Source organism: Terrapene carolina, unplaced genomic scaffold (assembly GCF_002925995.2).
Source record: "Terrapene carolina triunguis isolate 2854851 unplaced genomic scaffold, T_m_triunguis-2.0 Scaffold85, whole genome shotgun sequence".
Classification (NCBI taxonomy): Eukaryota; Metazoa; Chordata; order Testudines; family Emydidae; genus Terrapene; species Terrapene triunguis.
In genome coordinates, this window is record NW_020664436.1 from 9,736,985 (window position 1) to 9,748,160 (window position 11,176).

At 41.3% G+C, this 11,176-nt stretch overlaps 1 protein-coding gene across 3 annotated transcripts in view; it reads left to right on the forward strand.

Annotated features, from left to right (window-relative positions):
• The window catches only part of EIF2AK2 (eukaryotic translation initiation factor 2 alpha kinase 2), a 35,781-nt gene that overhangs the window by 13,986 nt on the left and 10,619 nt on the right, over positions 1 to 11,176 (forward strand). For 2 of the 3 annotated variants that reach the window (XM_026649620.2, XM_026649621.2), the window contains exons 5-10: positions 3,237 to 3,363; positions 5,844 to 5,926; positions 6,876 to 6,972; positions 8,348 to 8,382; positions 8,556 to 8,624; positions 9,233 to 9,352. In XM_026649620.2, the coding sequence (XP_026505405.1) occupies positions 3,237 to 3,363; positions 5,844 to 5,926; positions 6,876 to 6,972; positions 8,348 to 8,382; positions 8,556 to 8,624; positions 9,233 to 9,352 (531 nt within the window). The remainder of the gene's footprint in view (positions 1 to 3,236; positions 3,364 to 5,843; positions 5,927 to 6,875; positions 6,973 to 8,347; positions 8,383 to 8,555; positions 8,625 to 9,232; positions 9,353 to 11,176) is intronic. The other variant, XM_026649622.2, reaches the window with a different exon arrangement.

Genomic DNA, 11,176 nt, shown 5'->3' on the forward strand with positions numbered 1-11,176 from the left:
CCTGTTCAGTCTTGTCCAAAGGAAGCCTCAGCAAACAGCCTTTGCTGTAGCTAGCTGGTATCTGTGCAGAAGTATGCTACTTCTGAAAAACATCTGGCAGCTGATTCCTCAGTTTCACCTTACTTCCGGATTGGGGCTTGATTCAGCAGCTTCCTAGTTTAGAAGACAACAAAACTCTTCTTTTCCTTCTGATTCTTTTTGCAGCTTCTCTAATTAAGGCTCCTTCCTTGCCTATCAGACCTTAGCTTTCAGATCCTGCTTCCAAGTCCTGGTGACTCTGGTAATCCTTAAGGGGTAGGTTTCTTTTCTCAGCCCATTGAAAGGGTTTAACCCTTTGTGCTTCATCCAGGAATGGAGCACAGATACCCCATCACAGAGACAATACTGAAACTTGATAGAATGATAAAACAATGGTGGCATAACTTATTACTTTTATTACAGAAGCATCCAGATGTCACTGTTATAACCATTGTCCCATTGTACAAGGCATTGTGCATTCAGTAGAAAACAACAGCCCCTGTCCCAAAGAGTTCAAAGTCTAATTGAGATTAGTCATAATAAGTGGGTGTAGATCATGAAAGAGGAATTAGGAAAGAAACAGGTAACAGTTATAAGAATACATGGTTATATAGATTAGCTATAAGCTTAACTTACAAAATTGTCAAATTTGTTTAAATAGTTGCATGAGTAGCTCCATTGACTTCAGTGGGACTACTCACATGAGTGAAAGTAAGCATGTACACATATACTGGATTGGGGCTTTCATGTAAGCTCTTTGGATCAGAGATTGTCTCTTTTTATATATTCACATCATAGTAGCCATCTTACTGTAAAATTCGAATGGAAAAAGTCGTAGTTTTTATCTCGATAGCCAGTGGAGGTAAACCCCATGTGGGGGGACTAGTTATAGCAAGGTAAAAGCTATAGTGCATTGTTTCCACTAATAGTATATGCTGAAATAGTTAACTTATAAAAAGACACCTTTTATTGCAGTGAATACATAGCCTTGGTTTTCTCTGCAGAGGATAGTGGGGAAGATATCTATTATTTTTAGATAGTAAAGACCTACTGTTAGAGACGGTTGCCAGGTGTCCAGTTTTTGACCAGAAACCATGGTCGAAAAGGGACCTGGCAGCTCCGGTTAGCACCGCTGATCGGGCCATTAAAAGTCCGATCGGCGATGCAGCAGGGCTAAGGCAGGCTCCCTACTTGGCTCCACGCGGCTCCCCGGAAGCAGCGACATGTCCCTGTAGCCCCTAGGTGGAGGGATGGCCAAGGGATCTCTGCACGCTGTTTCCATCCTGAGCACTGGCTCCGCAGCTCCCATTGGCCAGGAACCATGACCAGTGGGAGCTGCGGGGGCGGTGCCTGCAGGCAAAGGCAGCGCGCACTGTGCAGAGCTGCCTGGCCGCACCTCCACCTCAGAGCCCAGGGACATGTCGCTGCTTCCAGGGAGTCGCCCGAGGTAAGCGCCACCTGGAGCCTTTACCCCGCACCTTCTCCCACACCCCAACCACCTGCCCCAGCCCGGAGCTCCTTCTCGGAGCCTGCACCTCATCCTGCATCCCAGCCCTCTGTCCCAGCCCTGAGCTCCCTCCCGCACCCAAACTCCCTCCCTGAGCCTGCACCCCATCCTGCACCCAAACCCCCTGCCCCAGCTTGGAACCCCTTCCTGCACTCCAAACCCCTCGGCCCCAGCCCGGAGTCCCCTCCTGCACCCCAAATCCCTCACCCACCCCCCGCACCCCAGCCTGGAGCCTCCTCCTGCACCTTGAACACCTCATCTTTGGCCCCACCCCGGAGCCCACACTCTCAGCCCAGAGCCCTCACCCCCCTCCTGCAACCCAAACCCCTGCCCCAGTTCCAAGCCCTCTCCTGCACCCTGAACCCCTCATTTCTGGCCCCATCCCGGAGCCCACACCCCCTGCCGGAGCCCTCACCCCATCCCACACCTCAATCCTCTGCCCTAGCCTGGTGAAAATGAGCAAGTGACTGAGGGTGGTGGAGAGTGAGTGACAGAAGGAGGAGGGAAGGAGTGAGTGGGGGCAGGGCCTTGGGGAAGGGGCGGGTAGGGGTGGGGTTCGGGGCAGGGGAAAGATGTTTGGTTTTGCTCAATTAGAATGTTTGCAACCCTCTTAGAGCGCGAGGTATCAAAAGAGGTATTGAAACAAATTGATAAATTTAAAAAGCGTCAATTCATCAGCGACACATCCAACAGTTCTGAATGAATTAAAGAATGATGTGTCTGAGCTGCTAACAAAAAAAATGTAATTCATTAAAATTAGCTATTGTAGTGGAGGGTATGAATGTTGTGCGTATCTTTTTAAAAATGTGGTAGGTTAACAGGAATTTCTAACTAAAGAGCCCTAATTCATACCAGGTAAATTTTGGCTGAAATAATTAAAAATAGAATTATAAAACACCTGCATGAACATGGAAAGATATGCCCTGATCTTGCAAATATGTGTGTTTAAAGGCAATGGGACTAATTGGGTTTAATGTTAAGCATGTATATGAGAGTTTTCAGGAGCAGTGTCTTAGTTTGGAATCTATTTCCAAACTGTCTTTATAATTCTTATTACCCTGTCACAAATCCATGTTCTTTTTCTAGCAAAATGACTTGTCATAGCAGTATTTTTAAATAAAATACATTTAGTAGTTTATTCAGGGTGAGAAGTGCTTTATGTTTAAGAAATTGCTTTTTAAATTGGTAGCTTTCAAACTGACTTCAGTGCCCCTTTAAAGATAAACTTACTTAATTGAATTATGATTTAAAAAATAATCTTACTCTTGTTTAATGCTATTAAGATTTTTCACAGAATCTGTCCTGGTAAATCAAACACAGACTTTACAATTCTTCAAATAACATACTCTTCTAGGCTAAGTTGTTGTTACAATTTTAAATTTAAAAAATACTTTCATAAGGAAGTAGTCTTAAAATCTACATTCAGGATTTTCAAATGACTAGTAGTTTTTGGGTACCTTATTTAAGATGCTTTATGGGACTGACTCCTCAGAAAATGCTAAGGCCTATCTTCTAAAAATCAGACCCTTTTAAGGCATCTCAAGTTAGACGAACAAAGTTATATTTGAAAACGTACATATGCAGAAGAATATTGAAGAACTCTGTTCTTCCTAGAATCATTACTACGTGACATTAGTATTCAAAATTGTTAAAATTAGAATTTGCCATACAGGATTTATGGATACCGTTTTATTCTCTATTATTCTTATAGATTTTCTTATAGCTGTAAAATTGGTGATAAGATTTATGGTGAAGGCACTGGAAATGATAAAAAAGCTGCAAGACAGGCTGCTGCAAAACGTGCATATGAGCAGTTAAGTTCTCAAGAAACGTCAAGGGTATGTATTGCATGTAGTCTGTATGTAAAGAGAAAAGCTTAATTTCTGGCTCATTCATCTTTGAATCAAGTTCCACCATCATTTGGTTAAAAACTAGTCTTGTTTGTTTCAGTTTGAGGGAGAAATAATCTTTGTCTCATAGATTGATGTTGGTGATGCTCCACTGTACAGTAGCTAAAATTCACAGTGTCTGTATAGTCAATAGCTTATTGTACCAAAAAAAAAAAAAAAAAAAAATCTGTATCTCTAATTGCATATTTTAGTATATGGTCCTGTGAGTTATCATTCAGTTAAAGATGAATGCATATGACAAAAGAACTTATGAAAAAATATTTCACTACAATTTTCTTAAAAAGGAAACTTAACTAATATACTGAAATGGAATTCTCTCAAGCATAGTACAGTGCTGCTGTACAATTACTAACAGTTTTCTTAATTATATAGTTCCTTGCACTTGTGTTGGATGTGTTTAATTTGCAAATCAGAATTATTTTTTTTAATCATATGGGACCTGAGCCTGCAATGTCAGTAGAATTCAAGGGAAGTCAAGGGTGCTGAGCACCTCTTACACATGCCTAACTGTGATATCACACTTTTTGCTTTTAATCTGAAACTTCAATGTCTCTTACTAAGTGAAAACAAAGGGATGGAAAAAGGCAAAAACTCAGTGATTACGTAGGACTAAATTTTCAGCCAGCTCTAAATTTGTAGTGCAGACTTTGCATGCTCATCACTTTGCATGCCCAGTTACTATATAGATGGGGAAAGTAGATGCAGAAGCCTGTTTATGCATACACTTCTATTTTTCCACATGCAAAATTGCATGTACAATTACCAGCTCTGAAAATTTTGCCCTCAACTAACGAATACTGTTTTTTGGTCCTAATTCTTAATGGGGCCTCATCCTTGCATCCCTTGTTACTCTTGCAAATGAGGGAATGTACTATAAATGTCTCCTGGGTTTGTGGTCAAGATCTGGTCATAAGATATTTACAAAACTCTACTTTTGCTGATATTTATTTGCAGGTGTGAAAAAGGATGTAAAGTTTTAAATACCTGGGGCAAAATCCTGGCCACACTAAAGTTAATGGAGAAATTCCCACTTCAATGGGGCCAGTGCCTTCAATTTCACCCCAGTGCTTTAAAGTTAAGCATGTGCATAAACTACTCCTGAGGGAATTCTGCACCAGAATATTAAAAATTCTGCGCATAATATTTTAAAATTCTGCAAATTTTATTTGTCAATAAAAAATGGGGCTCCAGCATGGCAGTGGGGAGCACAGTCCACTGGCTGCACTGAGGTGGGAGATCACTCTGGAAGTTCTCACCTCCCCTGGTACAGGGACTCGGCAGTGATGCTGCACCCGACACTGACACAGTCCAAGGGCTGGGAGTGGTTGGGCAGGCTCAGCCCAGCAGGATCCAAATGTGGAGGGGCTTAGTGTGGGGGGATCAAGGTGTGGGGTGAGAGGTTTCTGTGTAGGGCAGTCTGGGTGCAGGCAGCTCAGTGGGAGATCTGGATGCACAGGGGCTCGTTGGGGGGGTTCTGAGTGTAGGGGCAATGGGACTTTGCAGGGGATCTAGGTGAAGGTGGTTGGAGCTCAGCAAGGAGGGTCTGGATGTGGGGAGATGGGGCTTGGTGGGGGGTGGTGTCTGGGTGCCGGTGGAGTGGGGCTTGATGGGCTGGAGATCCAGGTGCAGCTGGTTGGGGCTCAGTGGGGGTGAGAGTCTGGGTATGGAGGACTCATTGTGGGGGGTCTAGGTGTAGGGCGGTAGGGCTTGTCATGGTGAAGGTTCGATGGGCCTGCTTAATGGGGGAGCACCAGCTGCTGCCAAGGGGATGCCGCATGCCGGGCGCCCACTTCCCCCCGCAGTTCCCCTGTGCCCTCTTCCTCCCAATCTCATCTCTCCGCCTCACTCCCACATTCCCCTCCCTCTTACCCAGCCCTACCACAGGCACTCACTGTTGCACAGAAAAGAGGAAGGCTCCCAGCACCCGGTAGGGGAGCATGACTGGCACTAGGACTCAGGAGATGGCGTTCAGCTGCAGAGTCAGCAGAGCCAAGATGCAGCCTCCTTCATTGGGAAGCTCTGCGCTTGCAGAAACGAGGGGGAGGGGCAGTGGCATGTAACCCTGTGTGCCCCCCATGCCTCACCTCTGTTGGGGGGGGGAATCTCCCCCAAAAGCTGCACCCATGGTCATCCCCCCCCCCCCCATCCCTTGCGTGGCTGCCCTTTGCAGGGAAGCACAGGAATTCTGCGGGGGGTGAATGTTTTGTGCGGGTGCGTAGTTGCACAGAATTCCCCCAGGAGTCATAAACGCCTTCCCCAGCTGGGGCTTTAGTGTTTAATGTAGTTCCAATAACTTTTTTTGAAACTCCATTGTTTTTGTCATTTTAGAATGTTGTCATTTGAAGTAGCAAAGCTTTGACTGGTTAGGTATCAGGTATTTTTTTTTTTTCCTTTTTATATATATACAGGCAGGGAGACACGCAGCTGTTGCCAGTTCTGCAGATAGTCTACTTAGTAATTCTAGTGGAATGTCAAGCTGGTCATCTGCAAAGTAAGTTGGAACCATTAATATTGTGATGTTTAACATAGTGCATTTGCTTATAATTGAAGAACTAGTTGAGAGCGTTTTAAGCCAAATCTGTTGCTGTCTTTTCACTTGTGAATTAATCAGTTGTATTTTAAGCCTGTTTCTTTATCTACAGATCAAGAATATATTTTAATTGTGCAATTGCATTTAATTTTTTTATATTTTTTGTAATATACTTTATGATACACAGATTTTTCGGCTATCCTGAATGCTTTCTTGTTGAGCACCAGTAATTATTTTAGAAGCATTTCTGCTTGATGTGAAAAGAAGTGTCACTCCATTGAAGTTTTCAGTAGCCATTTTTGTATTATGACACTGCTTTGTTGAATGGATATCCGTTCTTTTCAGTAATTTCTGTGTACCACATTATAATTTCTGCTATACCGCTTCTCTCTTCATTCTCCATTAATCAAAAGAGGCATGAATCCAAAGAGGCACAACCTATTCATGGAGAATGAAGAGAGAAGTTGCTAGCAGAAAGAAAATTATGGTGAGAAATTTTCCAGTCTGTCCTGGGACCCCTTGGCACCAGCCTATTGTGCTTGTTGGTTAATTTGGCTCTCGTATCACCACTTTACTCTCTTTGATGCCCTGTGTAGTGTTAAAGAGCAGCTATATTCTGTACCGGCGGTGGCGTCACTGCATTGAAATGATCTCTGTACCTAATCTATTTTACCATAGTGAGAATACATAACTAACATTTATAAATCACATTGACATAATAGGATGAAATCCATTATAGAAATAAGTATTTTATAATAAAATGTGATTGAATCACAAGAATTGTGTTACTAGTGAAGTTTTGTATTTTAAATTAATTCACATAATCCTTTTTCTGTTGTATCAAGAATTGTAGTTTTAATTCAAGAATTGTTTGAAGGAGAAATATTGAAATCCATTTTTCCCTTTATAGTGGTACTGATTCTGCATCTAAAAATATGAATTCAGATGGGAGCTTGGTAAATAAAATGAACGACCTGGAAGTAGGTGAAGATTGTTCATCTTCTTGGGTACAGTATGAAAGCCTTTATTCCTCATGTTAAATTTTAGACTGTCATTATTTTACTCCTGTTCATAATGTTCACTTTTAATGAAGATGTGGATAACAGAGCTACTATCTCCAAAATATTTAAGTTGCACATAGGTAAAATTGGATACTTGAGGCTGCTAATGTCTATATCTAATTTTTGAAGTTAGTATGTCCTCAAATACTTTGCTGGAAGTGGAATGTGGCCCTAGTGCAGAGTATAGTAGTTCCTCTCTTGAGTGGGATAAACCATTCGGCGTACACAATATGAGGTCTCTGCTCCGCACTAGCTGCCTATTAACCTTGAGCCACTCCCCAAAAGAAACATATGTGGCTTCACTCCTGCATTGTGATCTGTGTAAGTGGACTGCTGTGTCACTGACTTCATGGGGGCTAAATGCAGGTTCAGCAGTTGGCCTGTGAGGGTGACAATGCTGGATTGGGGCCTAAAACTACCAATAAATTGGAGCCTAATCTTCTGAGATTGCTTCACTCCCTCTGTTTCACCGCACGAGTTAAGAACTGCTTCCTCTAGCAGCCTGTTAGATCCCGAGTTAGGGGAGTTTCAGAGCATAGTGCAGTATCAATTTTCTCCTCTACCCACAATGGTTATCGTTACAAAATATATCTGAATGTTGTTTAAAATGTTCATTATCTTTTTACCATCATTCTCACTAAACATACGCTAGGTCAGATTTGCTGCTGGCTTAAACAGGCATACTTCCATGGAAGTTGATGGACCTATGCTTGTACATTGAATGTAACTGATGCATGTTGATAAGAGTCATGATGTCACACTTAGAGCTGGGGGACTTTTTTGGTCCAAAACTTCTTTCAGCAAAAAGTGCAGATTTGGCTATGCTGAAACGCTTCTGGAATTTGTGTCAATTTTGCTAAACTGTTTGGTGTAAAATATATACAAATATATAGATATATTCTGAAAACTTGAAACCTTATTTCAGCAATTTTTAAATTAAATGTTATTTTTTCAGTTCAAAATGACTTTTCAGTTTGAAATTTCCTTTAATTTTAAAAATGTTAAAAAATGCTCAAAATAGAAATATTTAGTTTTAGCTTGAACTAAATGTTTTGTTTGATCAAAATGAATTTTTCCCAACTTCTGATTCATCAAAAAGTTTGAAGAAAATAGCTTTGGGGTTGACACCAACAGTTTTGTTTTGTTTTTTTTCCGGGATTGCCAGCGAACTCTGAAAAATCCATTATTCGCGCAGCTCTAGTAATATCCAAGTATCTAAGTATGGCTTTGGACAGCTGGTAGCCACATCCTAAACCATATTAGAATAATAATTATCATAATTTAAAACAGTGAATATATTTGTTTTTCTTTTTTGATATAGGCAACTCCCAAAAATGCTGCCATGAAACCTAAGAGGTACGTAATTACTTTGCTTTTAAATATTTATGTTCTGAAATTAATATTGCAAACCCTGTTTTAGTGGCTTTGATACTTGACTAAAACATGACACCAAAAATATTTCCAGGTAAATTTATTTTCTCTATTCATATGTTGCAAGGTTTTATTGTAAATTTTCTTTTTTCCCTAAGAAGAGAGATCGCAACTAAGTTGGCACCCTCATTCTCAGGTCAGAAGGCCAAGTACACTAAGGATGAAAGGTGAGAAGGAGATTTTACATAAGAGGTGTATAGTTATTGCAATGATGGGTTAGATTTCCCTGACTAACAGTTTTGCATGTTTATTGCAAAACAAAAAAATGGCGGCGGGGGGGAAGGAATTCTATTTACAAGCATATGCAAACTGCCACTTGTGGGTGAGGTATAGGTATTTCCTATAATAAGAATGTTTATATTTGGTATTTGTACATCTCTGTAGAATGTTTCTTTGTTTTTTCTCTACCCCTGAGAAATGGGTGGTGCTACAAATGTTGTAATAAAAGAGATTATTCAAAGAAAATGGGTGGACAGCTTCTGTTCTTATGAAAATTCCAAATGTAAATGTCATAAGCATGTAAAATAGAGTAGGAATGCCTCTAATCCAGCGGTTCCCAAACTTGGTTCGCCGCTTGTTCAGGGTAAGCCCCTGGCGGGCTGCGAGACGCTTTGTTTACCTGAGGTTTGAGTATCTCCTGTAAGATGATGCTCAGCGTCTCTCAGGAGATGTTCTGCAACTTTCAGAATCAGACCCATACTTTCCAAAAGTAATGTTAGGGCTGATTGTGCTAAAATTATTATTATTATTATTTATTTATTTTATTATTTTAAAGACTTATCAAGGATTTTGAAGAGATAGAGCCAATTGGCAGCGGTGGATTTGGGAATGTTTTCAAAGCAAAACAAATTATTGATAAGAAGAACTATGCTGTCAAACGAGTCATGTGTAGCGAGTAAGTACTGTACATCTGCTTGCTTTTATTTGAAAGGACACTCTCAAGCAGTTTCTGTAGATGAAACTGTTTGTAATAATCTCTTAAAAGTTTAAGTAATTTTCCTTTACAGTATTGTCCATTCTATCTGACAAACATGTTTTTTCCTCTGTTCTCAGTGGAGCTGAAATGAGTGTGCTGTCTTTTGATGTTTGCTTCTCTGTGCACTAGAATTATAGTCCAGCACAGCATAGGAAATAGGATTTGTTAATTTGTGCACTCTCTTTGTTAATGTTGTGCCAATATTTAAAAAGAGAAAATGGGATGACCAGGTAATCACAGGGATGTCAGCCTGACATTGATCCTGGGCAAGATGATGGAGCGGACAAAAGGGCAAATGCGTTCCTTGGATGCATAAACAGGGGAATCTCAAGTAGGAATAGAGAAGTTATTTTACCTCTGTATCTGTGTGACAACCCCCAGGGTACAATCTGGACTGTGGCACTGTTGTGCCCCCTTAACTCTCCAGCTTAGGATACCTCTCACACTGCTCTGCTAGTGAAAAGCAGCCCCGCCAGGCTTTGCTCTCACATAGCCATTAGCATGTGAGAGTCACACCCTGCAAAGTCACATTGAATGCTCTTCCAGCCCCTCATAAACAGATATAGGGCAACGCCTGCATATCTCTCGGTCCCAGCCTTGCACCCCAGCAATGTGTGTTTTACACTGCTCAAGACCTTCTTGATCCATGCAAGCTCATTAATTAGTCCGCCATTCCATCAAACGGTAATGGATATGCACCAGCCTTTGTTAACCTGAGTAGATTCCTCAAACACTTCAGTGAACCACACTGTTTTAGATAAAACATTAAACAAGTTTATTAACTATAGAAATGTAGATGTTAAGTGATATAAGCATAGAAGTCAGAATTGGCTTTTAAAAGAAATAAAAGATAAAATTGCAAGCTAATTGCTAAACTTTTTCATGTTAAGTAAAATATGAAGCAAACCGCTTTTCTCATCCCTCTGGATGTTGCGGGCAGTTCACAGTTCTTAATACACAGTCTGGATTCCCTTCTCAGCCTGGGACCAATTTCCCCAGTTCAAAGTCTTTCAAGCAGTCTTGTTTCAGTAGAGATGTGGGAGAACAGAGGTGTGACTGGGTGCCTGGATGGGCCACACTGAGAATGCTATGCTCAGGGCAGACTGCAAGGAATAGGGCAGACAATCCCCAGAACTGGTGGTTTATTTTTCAATTAGATTAACCAAGCCAGTAACAAAACAGCTTCTGTAATACCATGCTGCTCACCAAAAAGCCAAATACAGTCCCCTTTAAGCATTCCAGCCCTTGACTCCTATCTAGATAGCCAAGTCTAATATAGTGAGAGGTTATTGAAAACCTGATTCACCATATGTGAGGTTCACCAGTCCCAAAGTACCGGACACTGATCCCTAAGTCAATATGAGTCTCAGATCTTACCCAATAATCATGCAGGTGCCAATCCTTTAGTAACTAAAAGACTAAAGATTTAATAATAAAAGGAAAAAGAAAGAAGAGAGTTGCTGGGGTTAAAAAATCAGTATACATACAGATATGTATAAAGTTCTTAGGTCAATTTCATAGCAGAAATGGTGAGGCTGCTGATTTGTAAAAGTCTTCCTGGAATTAATTTAAAGAGTTATAGTCCAATAGGCACTCCAGGTGCAGAGTCTATGTCTTTCCATTCAGCATTTCTCAAATGCGGCCACCGTGGCCGCATACGACCACCAGGGGCTTTTCTTGCGGCCACAGCCTCCTGGTGTGTGTGTGTGTGTGTGTGTGTGTGTGTGTGTGTGTGTGTGTGTG